Source organism: Akebia trifoliata, chromosome 6 (genome assembly GCF_017979445.1).
Source record: "Akebia trifoliata isolate Shusen 1 chromosome 6, ASM1797944v1, whole genome shotgun sequence".
In the NCBI taxonomy this organism is placed as follows: Eukaryota; Viridiplantae; Streptophyta; class Magnoliopsida; order Ranunculales; family Lardizabalaceae; genus Akebia; species Akebia trifoliata.
In genome coordinates this window covers 6,068,582-6,087,779 of record NC_141380.1, presented here as the reverse complement: position 1 = coordinate 6,087,779, position 19,198 = coordinate 6,068,582, and the positions used below count along the sequence as shown (strand labels likewise).

Below are 19,198 nucleotides of genomic sequence, written 5' to 3'. Positions count from 1 at the left end.
TTTTTTTTTTTTTTTTTTAAAAGAAAAAAAAAGAGACATTCTATTGGCACCCCAACTGTTTGTTTTATCTGCCAAGCACATTTGGCCAGACTCCAAATGAGATTTTCTGTTCCATCCAAAAACAGCAACTAGGAAATTCTACTCAAAAGCATAATCTTCCTCTAGGTGGGTCTCAATGATTAGCAAATTACATCAAAGGACCCTCTCATTGATTAAAATGCCTAAGAAGAGCATGCCAAATCTGATTTTACTCAAATTACAGTTTGCCTTGAAAGAAACACAGAGGGATCCGAACCAAGGCAAATCTTCCTTCTGTAAGAGATCTTTCTGGCTAATCTCATACCCAAAACTTCTAGAAGATCGATAGTTTACACATAACAACATGAATGTCTAATATCAATAAGTGAAGAAACAATGAGTAAACCAACATTGTTTTCGTTGCATATATTGATGGATCAACGGAAAGCTCCGTCAACTCTAAAAATAGTGTGGGACCTTCAAAGCCTTGCAATTTCCCTGTATGTACAAAGGAGCCTTTCAACCATCTAGAGAGTTATCAGTCGATATCCGGCAATGGCATTTTCCAGAAATTTCATGAGTTGAAATCCTCCTGTATGAGACATCGAACATAACAGGTATCATTAAAAGGGTTGGACAAAAAATTGGATAGGCACTTGAAATTTTGAAAGCAACACTATTGTGTTCTAGTTTTATGGGATAAGAAGTCGTCACCTGTTCGACCAGTGAAGTGGGCGGGAACATGTTGTTGACTAGTGTATGCAATGACATATATGTCTTAACATCGATGCTATGACTAATGGCAACCTCGCCCTGCCAGTTTTAGGAAGGACTTTAAAGTTGGAAAGAAATTTTCCTTCAGTTCAGAAAACAGTGGGTTTATTAGAAAATGTGAGAGGAAGATAAATACCTTAGGATTTATGAAAAATATTTTTCCCTTTGGGATTCCAATCTTCATATAACTGAGCTTGTCTGTGTCTCTATTCCCAAACCCAGCATAGAATGGATTGTAATCGGAAGGAAATAGTGCTTTAATATCCTGTTTAAATAAAGATTGCATAACAGAAAATGTTCAAAAGAATGGGAAGGAATATCCATCTCAACCACAACTGCAATCTTCTATTAGAAACAAGTGGTGGTTCTACTAGCTCAAGATTATTTACCTCTAAACACGCAATCTTGAATTCATGTGGTGCCCTTCTTATGACTGTCATCAATAAGAAAAAGAATTTCTCAATCAGAAGAGTGAATTGTGAAGAAAAATGTTCCTAGAAACCGAAAGCTACGGGGTAGATCATTGAGGAGAGGAGATTCTTGGATGTTTATTCATAGATGTATATTATCATCATTCAAAATTGTAACTATAAATTATTATTTCTTTTTTCAATTTGTTTTAAGCATTTGAGAAAACAAATGAATCCTATGGTGTTATTCAACAGTTATTGAGGAACCAGATTTCACTCGGCCACCACAAATTTCTCAGAGATAATTTTCTATAAATAAATCGGTTCACTTGATTTAATGATAAACAATAATGCAAATCCAAGTAAATCAAGGGAGCAGAATGATACCACACCTTCCCGGTACAGTGAAGGAAATAATCCATCAGGTGACATGACAATAGGTCCATTGGGTAAAGCTTTTCCATCCTGCACACATGAAAGAGTTACTAATTCTGCGTAGATTCTGCCTATGTTACGTTGTTCGTCAGTTCGAATTCAGGTTCGGAGTTTGTGGTTCCCCAATCTAAAATGAACCCGGTTCATAGGGTTAGGTAGAGAAAATTTGTTTTCGGGTTCGCTTGTGCATATATATAATTCAAATATTCAAGTTATAATTACAATTATAATATTAAAAATTTCTAAGTTAAATACCAATAAATAAGTAAAATAATCTAAATTTTAAATATGAACAATGAAAAAAAAAAAAAATTCAATTAAAAAAATATTTGGTTCGCCGAAGTCCATGCTTTGGTTCTCTACACCAAATGTTTTGACTTGCCGAACCCGACCAAATTCCGTGGGATCGTGGCTCACTTGATTTTACGAACCCAGTACGAACGTACCGCGAACTGGTTCACTTCGTACCGGTTCGTGGTTTGGACTAGTAGAAACGAATTGGGTAACATAGGATTCTGCACTCTTAAGAAGCAAGTGCTCCTGATCGACCAAAAAACCAAGGACTATAAGGTGAGAAACCTTCATGTCCACTGTGCAGCTCCAAAGGCAGTCCATTCAGAAGCATAAATAAAGTGAATACAAATAAAAGTACCTAAGACAAAGGACCCAGAGTCTATGTTGACAACAAAAAATCAAATTTTAGTTGATGTTATCATTTTTTCAACATTACCAAGTGAAGGATTCTCAATGAAGAAGCGAATCCTAGGACACCAACAATGCGAACTTTCAAGGGGGGAAATAAGAAACTTAAGAGCTTCCATGGTTCCAAGATTAAAAAAAGTGAGATCAGATAAAGAAACCAAGGCTTCCTAATAATACCTATTTTAGGTTGAGGAGGAAACTTATAGTTAGATATGCCTGCACGATTGCACGTGCACTCAGAAAAAGTAACTGATAACCATTTTCCTGCAGTTAAATTCAGTAACAAATCAACTCCAACCTCGCGAAAAGCAAAAAAAATCACTCCATTTGGAAAAGAAACGTAACAAAAGCACCTCAATATCTTCAAATTCCCAGAATAATTCCACTGTCCATAAAATAAATTCTGTCAATGGGACATTTTTGTGTGTGTGTGTGTGTAGGGTGTGGGTAGGGAGGCAAGAGAAAAGAGATGAAAGGTTCAGAAAATGATACAGCTCATATATAGGAAAATTTAACTGATTCAACTTCTGCCATGTGAATCTTTTGGGTATGACTTTATTGGATGGTAAGTCCCAGCCCCTGTGCATGTGTTTCATGCATAATGTACAATCATAAAACCAAAAGCATTCATCTCATGTTATTGAACATCAAGAAATTTTATTCAACCTTTGCTTGGAGCTATAACTAATAGTGATACTGGACTCTGAAAGATAAAAGGTAGAACAGGTGAATGGCATACCCTAATTGCAGAGAAAAGCTATGCTACCCCAGTCTGAGTCCAGTCTTTCCCAACTAAAGGCATGAACTGGCCTAGGACATCAGACCTGAAAAATAAACATAAAAGTGATCTAGTAATCACATTCTATCCAAATAAGAATGGATGCAATGCTATTTAATTGAAGGATAAAGGAGTTTTTATCATTCTGGTTATACAGATTTCGTTAAGATTGCAAATACTTACATCAAAGTACTCAAAAAAAAAAAAAAAACTGTGACCACTAATAGGGTAGTAATAGTATAACTCATCATTTTTTATTTTTTTGGCTTTGGTGGGCCGCACTTACCATCCACCTGCACTTGACAGCAGTTAAATATACCACTTTATGTGGAGAGGCATATAGAGACTCGAAGGTATGACCTGAGGAGCAAACCAGTCACCCTTACCATCTCAGCCAACTCCTAGTGGGTAACAGTATTACTCATCATGCTTTATAAAGAAATAGATATTATATTTCCACACCAACTTTTACTAAGAGCACCCCAATTCATATGATTTTAACAACGAATCAGCAAACATGTTGGGGTGCTCGAAGTAAAAGTTGCCATGGCAATGGAATATCTCTAAAAAAATCCTTCACTTTTTTCTTATCAGTTCAAGTGTGAAGGTGGGGTTTTGATCCCAGATGGGATCTATGGTACTACCATGCACAGACTTGACCACCTCACTAAGGTGGCACCTTCACCTGCAACACTATAACTAATTATACTTTATAAATAAGTCCTTTACCGTTTCCAGTATCATGCAATATTTCCAACTTACAGCATACCAATATACGATCATCATAGGAAAATCAGGTACATGCACACTAGTGCTCATACACACAAGTGCACGGACCCACCCAGACATTAATTTGGATGTTTTTAGTTATCTATATGAAAGCCTTTCCGAAATAGCAGCATTTACTGTGACTTCAATTATGTTGAATGACAGGCATGATGCCAGCCTAATCCATATGAGGAAGCCTTACTTGGTAATGGTTCCAATAACATCAGAAATAACTATTCTTGCATTCCATTTCCATAAGTAAACATGGGCATCAATATCGAAGAAGACTGCAATTAGGACGGTTGGCAAGCAGAAGAGATATTAAGTTAACTCATAAGCATCTTTGAAAGATAAAACATTAAACATTAGAAGATATTGAATACCTGTTGCGTTCCTAGAACTCTGGTAGAGAAACTGAAGGTCATCATATTTTGACCATCTTTCAGATTCAATGAAGCAATCTGCTCAGTAGTGGGAATATTTGTCCTTACAAGCTGCTTGTGAGGAGACTCACAACCAGCATCGGACATTGGTGTTGAATCTACATGTGGATTCTGCAAACCAGATTCAGAATCAAGAAATAAATCCTCATTAGATGAGTTACTACTAGTGTGCTGGAGGGTTTTAAATGTTCTAAATGGGATTGGCCAGAGCCTCCATCGGTGACTAGATGTGGTAGTGGTAATTCCCAGAGCATCTTCCCCGGGCTTTGGCATCTCATCCTGTTCGACGGAAATTGCATCTTTTGGCTCAATGGGTAAATCTAAACCAAATGCAGCCATTCCAAGAACAATAGGAGAAGCTTTCTCCCATGTCAAGTAACTCCCTTTGAATCTGACAATAAGGTTTTCATTCTCCCTAATCGATAATGCAGAAGCTTTGAACTCCTCCTCAGAAACACGATGTGCATCAAAGACTTCACCAGCAGAAACCAACCCCATACGCTACGAAGTAAGTTCCCGCATAAAGAAATCTCAAATCCTGCAAGAAAAAAAAAAAGATATATGAAATTAAATAAATTATTGGAGTAGAAGTTCCATCAAGTTCCAGTTGTTCCGGTTCGAACATATACATTGAATTTTGAAAAGGGGCGGACTACCTACTTAAACATTATTTTCTAATAAATAGTGAAAGTACTCACCACACCCATTTAAAAAAAAAAAAACTCAGTTTTTTGTTCATTAGGAAGATTCCGAATATTTTCATTGAGACTCGGTAGGATCCTATTGAATCTACTTGAAAGGTCTCGGTAGGAAACAACCAATTGGGATATTGTAGCAACCTACTGAGTCCTTTTAGGTTGATTCGATAGAATCTTACCAAATTTATGTTGGAGAATTCGGTACTGACCTACCGAATGAAGCTTCAGTTGATTTTTTTTTTTTTTTTTTTTTCGCTACCAAGATTTCCTAACTCCTTGATTAGGAGTTGCGGGTTCCAAAGTCATTGCTAACCTATTTTCCAACCTCTAAGAGTATTGCTTCTTGTAACACGAAATCCTTGTTGAAACCCAGTTGAAACTTACGTAGATACAAAGAAGAAGAAGAATGAGAAAGAGGGTGGCAAATTAGAGAGAAAGAAGAGGAGTAGACCACCGAATAAGATTCGGTTGGGATGGTGGGTTTATGAGTAAAAAATCATAAAATAAGAATTACTCCATTCACCCACTTTTTAGTTTGGTGAAAGGAGTAGGTGGGTGAGAGCAATAAAGTGGGTGCAAATAGCACGTGCCCCATTAGAAAAAGAACCATCAACTAGTAATTACGAAAAACTTGAGGTCCTTACCAATGCCAGCACTGGATCCTACGCCTACACCAGAACTCTCTATCTGGGGTTCCACAATCTCACTTTTATTGCATTCTGGCTCAGGTGCAGATCTTCCTCCTGAACTACTTTGTATCTCTTGACCTTGTAGTAACCAACCTAACTGTTCATACTTCCATTCTGGATCACTACTCACTGAATGAACAGAATGGAGAGAGATGCTATCTGAACCCAAACAATCGGAATTATCAATAGTCGAGACATTGTTCTTGGACACCTCAACTTCAACACTTAAAACTGATAACTTATTGTTGTATGGGGAATCAGAGTTGTAAAGAGGCAACCCAACATTATTTCCATATTTAAGATCCCCACCAGCTTTGTTTTCCTCCATTGTTGGAAAACTGGAAGGAGAGTTTTCTTGTGAGTCTACAATGTTGTCTTTCACCTCCAATTCCATGCATGGAGAACCCATATCTTGCGACTCAGCATCTTCAACATGTAAAGAGAAATCTGTATGTTTCAAGCACAAAATGTCTGCCCTATTATCATGCTCACCAGCATAACTTTCCGTAATGTCAATGTTAAGTGTCTCTTGAGCTTGGTTGATCGACCCCCTGTCAACTTCATGACATTCTGACAGATTCCCAGAAGCGATTCTCTCATCACAGATCTCAACAACACCTTCTGATGCACTCTTAGGTGAAGACACATCCATATCACTTAAATAATCAGCCGCCCATGAATCTTGACCAGTACTGAACTCTTCATTGTCACCAGGACCCAAATGAAACTGTGGAGTACTTAACTGTACATCATCCGTGTTTTCTTCTGTCGAAGATATGGGTGCCTTTGGTAAATGACCATCCACACTAATCAAAACCACTTCTGAATCAAAACCCTTAGATTCTAATCCATCCTCGACATGATCTAAGCTATCATAACCAAATGCTCCATAACCCAATGATCCAACGGAATCCAAACGATAACACTGGTATTCTTGAAATTCACAAAACTGTCTTTCATTATCAGCTTTGTCATTTTCAATTTCATCTGTACTTAACGAAACACGTTCATCTGAGAACTGAACATCATCAGCGTTGGAGACATCGATCTCATTTCAACAAAGACTAACACTATCACCATTATTGTTATCATTATCCTCCCCAATAATTTCCAAAGTATCTGATTCATTAACAACCACTTCCTTATCATTATCTTTACTAGAAACAACCTCTCTTATGAAATAAGAATCACCTGAATTATCAAGGTTCATATGGAAACTGACTTCAACACCATTTACAGAGATTCGAATAATCTTCTTGGTGCCTTTGAGAACACCTTGAAATTTACCAAATCTCACATACCAAGGTGTGCTACGGTAGGAACCATCCTCCTGTTCAACAACAATTACATCAACGGCTCCACCGAATGGATGAAAAGGAATGGCAACAGAGTACACACTCTGGGAAATTAGGCTCCCGACTTTACCAACCACATTCATCTGGTCTTTCCTTCTAGCTAATAACCCAGAAATATTTTTAAATATCGTTGCAAAACCCTAAAAGAATCCTTAAATATCAATCTTGTCTTGGATCGATGCAGATTAACATAAATTCTAAGTTTCCAAAAACCAAACTACAGAGGAATCATCTATTCTTTTTGTTTCCTTTTCTTTCGATTTCAACTAGAAATATCTGCATGTAAAAGATAAAAATTGCAAGAAATAAGCAATGACTTACAAGATTAAACCAAATACCAATAATCCACACCATAGAACAAAATCAAGAACACAAACAATTACGTAAAAAAAAAAACCTTAATTTTGATCATTTCGCATCAAACTGGAAACCTAAAAATCCTTAGTTTTCAAGATTAAGGAGTCTAATGAGGAGAAAATAGAAATCTAAGGTATGAGAGGAGAGCAAATAAAAAATACCGATAATTCACACCACAGAACCAAATCAAGAAACAGAAACAATTGCGCAAAAGAAGGAAAAAAAAAAACTTATTTTTGATCACTTCGTATCAAACTGGAACCCTAAAAACCCTAAGTTTTCAAGATTAAGGAATCGAATGAGGAGAAAATCGAAAACTGAGGGTATAAGAAAAAAGCGAAATTAGAAAATGGAGGAATCAAAGATGCTTGTTAGACTTACAGATTAAAAATGGAGGAATTAGGGTTTGAGCGATCGATAGCAGAAGATAATGGGAAGCCTGATAGGTGATAACTTAAAAGGACTTCTGTTCTGTTTCCACTCTTATTAATTTTTCAGGAAAAAAAATGGCGGTTGGGGAAGTTGGATTGGAAAACAGGTGAGTGAGAGTGACATGTATTTATGAATGTTATACGTGGAGGACACGCATGTAAATTTTGAAATCGTTTTGAGTAAATTACGAAAATACCCTCCTTTCTATTTGTAAAACTATAGTGTTTCGCGGGGGTTTTCGGTACGTTGGAATCCTTCCGAACCGATTCGATCCGAAAAATATGAAAAATTGGATTTTCGAATTGAAATTAGATTCGAAATAATTTAGGATTGGATTCGGATATATCCCGATCCGCTTTCAAAAAATCCGATTCGAACATATTTTAATTTTGAGAAAATTATCAAAAAAATCTAATAAAAAAATTATTTCACCAAAAAGTAACAACTTTGTGAAAATTATTGAAAGTAACTTATTTCGGTCTTTTAAAGGCCGAAATTTTTTTATAATATTCAAAATTTTGACCTTTAAGGATCAAAATATTTGAGTTAATTTTTTTGTTATTAAATTTTTTTTTTTAAATAAGTCAATAATTTTGGCCAACACACGTTTAGAAACAGTTTTCAAGTGTTCCTAATGCTCCAGAATATTTTTTAATACATCTTATTGGTTGTGAAAAATCAATATTGATGTTCTTCATAATAATCTTTATATAAATGTAAATAAAATTTAGTCTTTAAATAAAATATTTACTAATAGAAAATGATGTAGAGCCTCAACAATAATTTTTTTGTTTTATTTTTATTGCATACCAAAATCAAAATTAGAATTATATTATATTAAAGATCCGAAAAAAAAAAAGTCTTTATTCATCTAACTCGAAAATGATTAGTTCCAAATTGACCCTAAATATTATATATATATATATATATATATATATATTCTGGAGTATTAGAAACAGTCGAAAACCGTTCCTAACATGTCATAAGAAAAAAAAGAAAAAAAAAGGAGGTGAATAGAATTGTTGACTTTTAAAAAAAATATATTTTTTTTAATTTTAAAAGAAAAATTCGACTCTTAAAGGGCCAAAATAGATTCCTTTCGGTAATTTTCACAAACTTATTACTTTTTTGTGAAATACTTTTTTATTAGGTTTTTTTTATATAATTTCCCCTTAAATTTTTTTTATTATTCTTAATTTCACATAAATACATATAGATAAAATATTTTAGTGTTTTTGGTTTCCCTCTATATTTGTAGTAAGAAAGTATATTTTTTAAAATTCTAAATGTTTTAAATTTTTTGAACATTGATATTTTGAAAATAAGTTATGCATTTAAATCAGATCAATGAAATAAATCATATTCAATTCACATATTCATTAATTCGATTGGATCAAGCACATGTTTAAAAATTTCTAGATTGGTATTGGAGTGGTATTGATTCGGTACCGAACCGATCCATTGCCAGCCCTAGCATGGAATCCTAGATCTTGAAGTTTCTTTTTACAATCGAACCTACCTTTTAATCTGGTCATGGTTTTCAGATCCGGTATCTTATTAACATTTGGGACTAAGTTGACCTGTCATCTCGTTAAAATCAGATTTAATAATTTTCTATATTTAAAATAATTATTCTCCTACTATAAATTAGATTAATAAGTAGGTGGGAGATCATGGGACAATAATTGTGACAAAATCTATGATAATGATTTTTTATAAAATCACTTTTGATGGGGTTAGAAGTTTCGGAATGAGTTGATTTTCGGTGAGGAGATCATCCTCAACAAAAACCAATTCATTCCAAAATTTCTTACCTCAATTTATAAGTCGAAGACTCATGGACTTGTAAATCACTTTTGATGGGGTTAGAAGTTTCAAAATAAGTTGATTTTTGGTGAGGAGATTATCCTCAACAAAAATCAGCCCACTTTGAAACTTTTAACTCATATAAGACAAGAATCATTGTATTGTCCCATGAACCATCCCTTAATAAGTAATCAATTTAAAATTTTTATATTAAGTAAATCATAAATATTTAAATTATTAAAAATTAATAATTTTATATTACGAGTCATGCTGGAGTAAGATTGAGATATACATTGATTCTAATGTGGTGATGCATACATAATCATAAATACTTTTTACTCGTATCTCGATGAAAATGTACAACCCAATGTACATTTGTTACTTCAGCATTATCCTTAAATTAAAACTTAGTCAAATTTTCATAGACTCAATCGAGATTTTCAAAATGAGTCATGATAATCTGATACCCTATGTGGCGCACTCAATCAACTCTCCTGACGTGACAAGTTTGAGAACCGTAGATTTGTACGCCACGGGATACACGGATCCCTTGGGATAAACATTTTTATGGGGAAATGCAGTTTTGTATCTTGAGACATATAGATCTATGAGTCCTAAACTTGTCACATCAAGAGAGTCAATTCAATGTGCCACGTGGGGTAGTCAGAATATCACAATTCTAATACATCAAACAAGTCATACTAGGTTTCGATAAACCAATTCATGGATGATACATGTCAACTCAGTTACTCGACTAATTTATAGACCGAGATGACTAGTTGGAGTCCTCTCAATGTCGAGTTCTAAAACCATGAATTAGGGAGCAACATCATGGTTCTAAAATTGGTTCAAACAATCAGATGTACCATCTCGGCCTCGAAGATGACCAGAGAGAAAGTCATTGTGAATCACCCATCACATTGAAGCATCCAAGATCCAAGAAAGCTTGCACAATGTTTATGTAAACTTCATCCGAATTTATGAAAATTCGACTAAGTCAATTGGTTTTGGTGTTCTTGATATAAAATAATTTCTTATAATAATTTACAAATGTTAAATCTCTATAAAATGAGATTTTGACTGGTCATCTATCTATTATATAGGACCAGTTGCCAATTTGATGGACACACATTTTCAACTTTGGAACAGCAACTCAAAAGGAAAATCAACTTGAAGCTTGTACAGTTGAGCAAATCATCTGGGCCAAAATTTTAAACAGAGATTGAAGTAGTAGATCATAAGGTTAGGTAAGGTAGTGCGCGAGAAGGTTATCTGAAAGATGATTAAAAAACATCATTTTCAACATCTCGAAGTTAAAAGACTCCAACAATGCATCATTGGATGGATCCTAATGACAACCCCAACCATGAATTATATGACGAAGCCAAGCAAACAGCCAAAGTCAAGCGCACATAAGATCAAGAATGAAATTTGAGACGAGAACCAAGAGACATTTAAAACCCATGCAAAAGATCACATAAGTCGCAAAGTAAAGTGACATCCTCGATTCCAGGAAAGAAGATAACAAAGGTGTGTCTTTCGTATGAGGCCACAAAGTACAAGCTCTGCCTCCATTTATCATTATGGAGAAAAACTGGATCAATGTACTATGACATCCATTTCCATTTATGATCAACCACATCTCTCAAGATTACACATTTATAGGGGCTAGTCAATTCTCCCCACACAATGATTTCACTAAAATCAAATCTAAGAATCATCCAATAATGTCAGCAGTGATTAAAGATTTTAGCAAAAAAATTCTTCCTTTCGGATGCGTTATTAGGGCTATATTGAGAACTTGAGAAAAAAATTCATTAAAACTTCATGAAAGCATGAAAACACACTACGATGCCATCAAAACTACAATGGAACAACTATATAGAGAGGGGAAATGAATGTGCATGATATTCTATTACAATCTTTCAAGTGTCTTTTAAGTGTCAGGCAACAGAAAATATCTATAATTATAGATGAAAATGATCATATATTATTCATGTTAATTGAACTATATTTGAAGGCAAATATGCTGATAAAAAAAAATATAGAAAATTTGAAGGCAAATACAGCTTCCCTATTTATAGATACATTTTCTTACAACCCGCACTTGAACAGCTTCCACGTGTCTCGTGACACCAAGCCTTATTTCTAACCGTCGTGATGCTTTCTATTTTAGGACCCTTTGTGTATGTGATATTTTGTGCATTGTACATAATTGAAAGGAGAAACATCATCATCATCATGTGCATAATGAAAATTAAATGATCATTCATTTACCCCTAATGCAGGTTGAAATCAATGCTCGAAAAAAAAAAACTATAGGGTTAGAATGGACTTCATGGGGTCGAGAAGTTTGATGTCCTAAAATTTGAACATTTTTATATAGTTTCAACGAAATAGTGCAATTCAAAAAATTGGATGAAAACACTATTGACCAAAATGGAGAAGCCATATGAATTAGTAAGAATTATTTCTTTAGAACTCCAGGAAATCCTAATATGTTTGATATTATTGAATCTTCCGAGAAATCTTCTTCCCCTTCTAAAAGAATTAAGGATTATCAGTACCACATGTTGGGTTACAGCTTCTGATGATGATCATCATAGTGTCTTATACAGAAGGTGCGAGGGAACATCATAGAATGACTTTCTTCACTGAAGATTAGGGAAAAACGTGTGTTGGTGCTCACATATGGAGAAGTGATAGCTTCAAAACTCCAAAACACTGGCGGAAATCACTATTCATTTCGTGAAATATTTCAATGAATTCCTAACAAAATAATCGAATTTCAGGTATAAAATGCAAAATATGGTGCAAATATCATGACAGCAATAAAATTCCATTGAAATATTCTTTTTTGAAATATATTATACTAATTTTGACAAACTTTATTAAAAAAATATATAAATTACTTGTAAATCAAACATAATACACATTCACTAGTAGAAATGAAATATGATTATTTAGGAATCTATATGTAATATGTCATCTTATTTTGATGTGTCATGAGGATACAAGCCCGCATAACTGAATAAGTAATTGTCCATGTTCTAATTAGGGAGATATATCAGTAATTAATTCCTATATTTAAAACTGAAAAATAGAATAATGTGTATATGTAGTTAAAATGGAACTATTTTCTTATTTCCATGTAGAATATAGTTGTTTTTGGCCATCTGACTCTTGGATACTTGCGCCAATTGATCTTCATTTCCACTACATATGGTATGGTCATTTCTAGTTTAGTGACTTAAAAGTGTGTTTTTATGTTTGTTTTGTCATTTCCTACAATGCCAACGAAAATTTTCTCAAAATGTCCATAACATTTTCATGAAAATTGTATTAATTTCCACATTGGTCAAAATAATTCAACAGAACATTTCCCTTTCTAGGCTAACTGAAACTTAATACCTATTTCAGACTAATACATCCTGCCCTTTTTGTCAGTCTACTTCCCCCTTTACTTCATTTTTTTCACTTTATCAGTATTTCTTCTAATGACATCACTAGCTCCCATATAAGACCTGGAGGTGTTAAAATTTATGCATTAAAGGTATCACGTAGGCACTTTTATCACATGCTAGCCATTTTTATTATAAGTTTGTTTAACAAATTCAACACCTCCAATATACACACTAGTGTACATGCTATCTCTCACTTCCAATGGTTGTTTTTTATTCAAATATAGCATTATGTCAAAAGTAAAGGAATTAACACACCGGTTTAACTGAGTATGTTAGCGTCAAACCCACTAACTTTAGCTAGTGAAACATCTCCAATGGACTTATTAAAGTCTTTGTTAATTGTCATCCATTTGGCTAGTCACGTCAGTGTGTTAATTCTTTTGCTTTTGGCACAACAAGTATATTTGAATAAAAAAAATATCTGTTTAAAATTTTAAAAATAACGGTTGGAAGTGGGAGATAACATATGCACTAGTGTGTACATTTGAAGTGTTGAGTTTGTTAAACAAACTTTCTTATTAAAATGAGACTAGTATATGATAAAAGTGTCTACGTGGCACCTTTAACGTGTAAATTAACATCTACATTGGAGATGCTCTTAACAAAGACTTCAACATTTGACACAGTTAAAAAGGACTATAACAAGTTCATTACAAAGGTTTCACTAGCCAAAGTTCGTGGGTTTGATACTAACAGACCCACTAGATGCTCTAACACATTCATATGCCAATCCCATCTGAACTGCCACCCAGTTTCCTATCCCTTTGATAAAATCCATCTCATCAAGCATCCATCCATCCATCCATCCATTCACAAACTCATGATCAGTTTCCTATCAAACACTATTTCAAATATCCATATGCGACCTCTTATCCACAATTTTCAGCCCTATTACAGAAAAGCAGCCTTAATCTTCTGTTAGTCAAAAGATCCAGCAACTCCCCTAATCCATAAAATCCCTCAAACCCTTCCCATCATTATCCCTAACCCTAATCCTATATACCACTAAAAGCTTCCCATAGATTGAACCCAAGGAAAATAAGTTGCTCCCATCCTACATCAAAAATAATTAATAACATGGTTTATGAAACAGCATTATCGTTGTCTTGGTTATCATCACCATCTAAACCTTATACCAACTAGTTGGTATCAGCAACATGAAGCCAATTTCTCCTTTCAAATCTATCAAGAGCTATATCTCCTATCAAGGTTTTGTATCTTCAAATATTTTCTTACTACCACTACCTCAATCCACTTCGATTTGTGTCTTACAATTGCCCTTTTGTAACCGTCAACTTGCTTTTTCAAACTAATTTCACTAATACATCCATTTGTCTTCGTTGTACATGCCCAAACAGTCTCACTTCACTTTATTCCCGGATTCAGCTCAATGCGCTCATTTCTAATATTTTCTTTCACATCCAAGTTGCAACATCCTCTAATTTGCTACAATAACATTATGAATAATTTTGTTTATAAAAAATAATAGGTCTTATTTTTGTCTTGTGAACCATCCCTTGAGTTTGCTCAATAGGTGTCAATCATACAACACACCAAAAATGCGTCTCCACTCTCCGCTTTTGCCACACAACACTCTTTGTAACTTATAACATCATCACCGATATCCCTATTTTTATGGATAATAATTATCATCATCAAAGTGGTGCAGGACTATGAAACTAACTAAAATGATGGTTCTGAGATTATGAAAAAAATTATGTAAAACAAAACCCTAAAGAGAAAAAGACTTAAGTTACCCTTAAGTGAAAGATAAATTACAAAAATTCTTTAATTTTTGTAATTTTCTCTCTCCTAAAATTTCAAACCTTAAAAACTTAAACAAAAGACAAACTAAAGTTACTAAACTATCCCCAAGCTTCTATACTAAGACCATGGGCCAATAAAACATGAAAATAAGCCCAAAAACATTATTAAAAAAAGTCCAAAATAAAGCTCAAAACAGAAAATTAAATAAATATTAAATATGCTAACACTATGATCACATGTTGGTCATTATAATTCAACCAACTAGCTTTCTTCCATCCAAATGCAACCCATATGCACCCTCCAAAGTGGAGTTTTCAAAAGATCTTGCACATGGGGTCTTCAAGCCCTCTTCGTAGTTGTCACCAATCCACAATGAAACTAGTGATTTTCTTTTCCTAGGGTAATATTTAGAGGGTGATGATCCGAAGTCCCCATCACAAAGCCCAATCCCAAAAAAATTCAGGTCGACCAAACGAATCTCTTTCTTCCATTCAATTCTATCTTAAATTGTGTCTTTTGTTAATTTAAGTTTATAGGGATAACCCAACCAAGATAATGAAAATTGTTGTCTTAGGGTATTTCCCATCGGTCAATATTGACTAATATCACAACCAATCGGTCAACCATGTCTTTTGCATTCACTCCTTCATAGTCCAATCAACCAAAAGTACGTCAATTAAAAACACCACCACCAAGGTCCCTTCAAAATGAGGGCTTAATCCATCCATAATTGATGAAAAAAGATATGGACCCAGAGGTCAAAGCCAATCCCCATTAGCAAACCCATTGTAATTAATTCTAATCATTAAAACCACAAAACTACCTCCAAAAATGACTAACTTTAGATTACAAACAAACTAGAAAATTGTACAAGGGTCCCAAAATGTGTTTACTTCAAAGACATGGATAGGAATATGATCACCAGATCACACATATAAATTGAGTATTCTTTTAAAGAAAGCAACAAAATTTAAAGGTAACAAAAAGAGGTAAAAGAACAATAGACTTTCCTAGACAAAACCCATATTTCAAATTTACATTTTATTTTTTTGTGTTAAATATTTTCATAAGAGAAGAACTCAAACTATTCTATCTATACCATGACCAAAATATCAGAGATTATACCAAAAGTACTGTCACCAAGCAAGCCAATGTAAATAGAACAAGTTAAAAAAAAATATATGTAAAACTTATCCGAACATCAGAATTAGCAGTGGCATAAGAAATATATCAATTCCAATAGCCAAAAACCAAACCAAGAAACTCAACAACAACAAAAACAAAAAAAAGGTGCCATCTTTATCACAAGAAAATGAGTAATAAGTGAGAGAAGTACATTTGGTGATCATCTCCTGAGATGCCACAATTGGTTCAGTAAGAAATCTCTGCAGACCATAAAACACTTCAAAGCTCGAATTCTTCATCCTGGAGAATTTGCTGTGCGGCCTCCTCCTCCTCGTCATCAAGAACAAAGTACTCATTCCTCTCAACCGGCCGAAACATATAAAACATTACCAAATAGAAAGCAAGACTTGCAGTCTCCTCAGCCGCATTACTCACCCATTCATACTTATACACAGAAATTGTCCTGAGTGCGAACACGACAATTCTTGTAAAATACAAATACCCAATTACAACAATATAGAATTGTCGGAAAAGTGTCAACTTGGCCAAATTCCTTGCAGCCTTTCCATCTGTTTTCGAAGTTTCTCTCAACGTTCTAATCGACCAAACAATGGGGAAAATAATCGCGCAACAACACACAATATCGATCAACAAGAACAATTGGTTCCACGAAACCCAATCCTTGATAAATGGACCGGTCTCACCGATCACGACCGAAGCCAAATTGGCTAGAACCTGAAGTGGGATCACAATCATCAAAACTTTTTTCTCTTTTTCTTGCAAGAATGGCTTCAAGAACGACCACCCAGTCCCAATTAAAACGATCACGGTGAACAACAACGTAACCCTAAGAAATTGGAAAATGTAGAACAAGACATCCCAACCGTGGGGCGTACCCGTGACCTTAACATAGTGTTTATCTTCAGCCGCACAGATCAAATTCAAAGCTTTCATCAAGATCAAACCCCCCATTAATAGATGGATTCGATGGAGAGAAAGCTTGTTTGTAACACAAATGTAGATCCAAACCCCTAGAAATACAAAATAAGCTAAAGAGAACAAGAAAAAAAGCATGGGTAATTGGGTTTGACCTGCTGGAAGGTAATCTTTGACCGCTCCATCAAGATTGTAGATCTCTGTCCGTACATTCATGGTGACCTGACAATCCTGTAGACAGTTGGAGAAGAAGAGACTGTACTTGTTAGGGGACTTTACAGGGTAAGAGTTGTTGAAGAAATTGTGTTGAGGTGGGACTAATTCTTTGAAGGTGAAGAGAGATTGAATGTAGTGGCTATCGAGAACGCAAAAATTAGGGCTTTGTTCGGATTCGATTAGGACTTGAATCAGGGCTTCTTCCGAGAGAAGAAAGAACCCTAGACGAGATGGGTCTGATTGGGAGGTGGCGGACGTGAAGGAGACGTCTGATACGGATACCGACACGTGTCCATCGTGTGTGAAACCAAACTTCTCGAAGAGGATCATGGGACGGGCGTCGGAGGTGATTTGTAGGTTTTTGATCTCTGCGGAGGAGAGACGGAGGAGGAGGAGGAGGAGAAGAGAGAGGAGAGAGAAGAAGGGATGGAGGGTATTTTTGTCCATTTTGCGAAATTGAAGAGACGATTTGCAGAGAGAGAGAAAGAGGTTCTGGTTTTGGTAGTTTGATCTGGTTTGGTGGGGAAGACGAAATGAGGGAGAAGCAGACGATGTGGCGTGTTGACTGAAATGGAAGTTTTGTCTGTAATGCCGAAAATACCCTTGCTTAATTTCCTTACTGTGTTCACCAGGGAACTCGGATTTTTGTCGAGTCAATACAACTGCTTGACTCGGGTAACACAAGATTGTTTTAGAGAGCTGATATTGGCACCCCAACTTTTACTTATTACGCCCCAATTAAAATAAGGATGAATCTCCATTTCGTTTTATGGTGAAATTCCAAGTTTGGAACAGTCTTCATTTTAATTTTCAAAATATGCATTCGTCATTTTTATAACTTACAAACTCGCTAGTTCATAATTTTTAATATCTAAAAGTGACAAATTCACTCGAAATGCATCTTTTATGAATAAAAATGACCAGTGTATCAAAATTGGAATTTGGATATAAGTTGTGCATGTTTTGAATTTAAAAAAACATCCTTTAAATAATAAATAAATAAATAAAATCAATGACTGAAAATCATGATTTTAAAACTTGTTTTTTACATCTCGTCTTGTCCATGAATGAGACCAATTCTGATATGTTTGAGTCAGTTCGTTCAACAACGAAAAAATGAACCGTGAATTTAAATCTCATCAGATACATTTGACTTGTCTATACGTCCTGTTGGTGGACAATACCGAGATGTGTCGAACGGGTCATCTTACTTTTAGACGAGATTTAAAATCATATTGAGAATAAGTAAAAGTAGAGGTGTCAATATAAACTTTCTCTCTATTTTTTATTTAGATTTGTTAGATTTAGGATTTTAAACAACTGTAGTCGAAGTTGTTTGAATGTGTTATAATGCTTTGTAATGTGTGAGGTAGTAAGTTGAACTGTGTTTTAATATTTAATTAGGCTGTGATAAATAATTTAAAAATCAGGGTGTAATTAGTAAAAATTATGGTGGCAATAGCAGCTCTTTGTTTTAAATATTTTATTTTAGATTTAAACATTATATTTATCATTTGAGTACAGAAAACTAACATTTGACCTAACATGTAACTTGGCTGAGCTCCTAATTTCTTTTTGAGTTGACTTGACTCGACAAATGTTCAAATGGGTTCTTAAACGACCTCCATGGCTCCATAGATTGAACATTTTACTAATCTCGTCCCCCAAACTCTTATCGGTAAGACATAAATTTTTTAACGATAATTCATAAAGAGAGTTACTATTGGCATCCCAGCTTTTATCTTCTACACCTCAAATAAAAATAAAGTAAAAAGAGATTTACCCGGCAGTCGTTACTCTTACATTTTTATTACAAAAACTCCCTTGGAATTGTCAGAGAACCTTATTTTTTGATGTTTGTTATCCACGAAACCTTACTTTATCAAGTTTGTTACCAAGCAAACCATGAAGTGGGGATCACGACGTAAAATTCAAATTGATGGGTTAATTTGTTACTCAACACGCCTAAGAGTGGACTTAACCCTACCAATTTGTATCGTCCAAAAACATGAGTTGATGACACAG

At 34.6% G+C, this 19,198-nt stretch overlaps 1 protein-coding gene and 1 pseudogene across 2 annotated transcripts; both read right to left on the bottom strand.

Moving 5' to 3' along the window:
* Positions 1-24: 24 nt before the first annotated feature.
* Positions 25-7,729, bottom strand: LOC147399893 (phosphatidate phosphatase PAH1-like; annotated as a pseudogene). Its single transcript, XR_015179140.1, has 10 exons — positions 5,671-7,729; positions 4,268-4,866; positions 4,088-4,160; positions 3,079-3,163; positions 2,517-2,603; positions 1,595-1,667; positions 1,182-1,225; positions 929-1,057; positions 733-831; positions 25-610 (listed from the first exon to the last, which is right to left on the bottom strand). The product of XR_015179140.1 is annotated as a phosphatidate phosphatase PAH1-like (transcript).
* Positions 7,730-16,103: 8,374 nt separating this feature from the next.
* On the bottom strand, positions 16,104-17,724 carry LOC147399892 (protein CANDIDATE G PROTEIN-COUPLED RECEPTOR 7-like). Its single transcript, XM_086445457.1, has one exon. The coding sequence runs from the start codon at positions 17,618-17,620 to the stop codon at positions 16,301-16,303; it is 1,320 nt and encodes a 439-aa protein (XP_086301583.1). The 5' UTR covers positions 17,621-17,724; the 3' UTR covers positions 16,104-16,300.
* Positions 17,725-19,198: the final 1,474 nt, after the last annotated feature.

Coding starts and splice junctions, on each gene's coding strand:
- LOC147399892 (XM_086445457.1), bottom strand. CDS start 17,620: ATGGACAAAAATACCCTCCATCCCTTCTTCTCTCTCCTCTCTCTTCTC.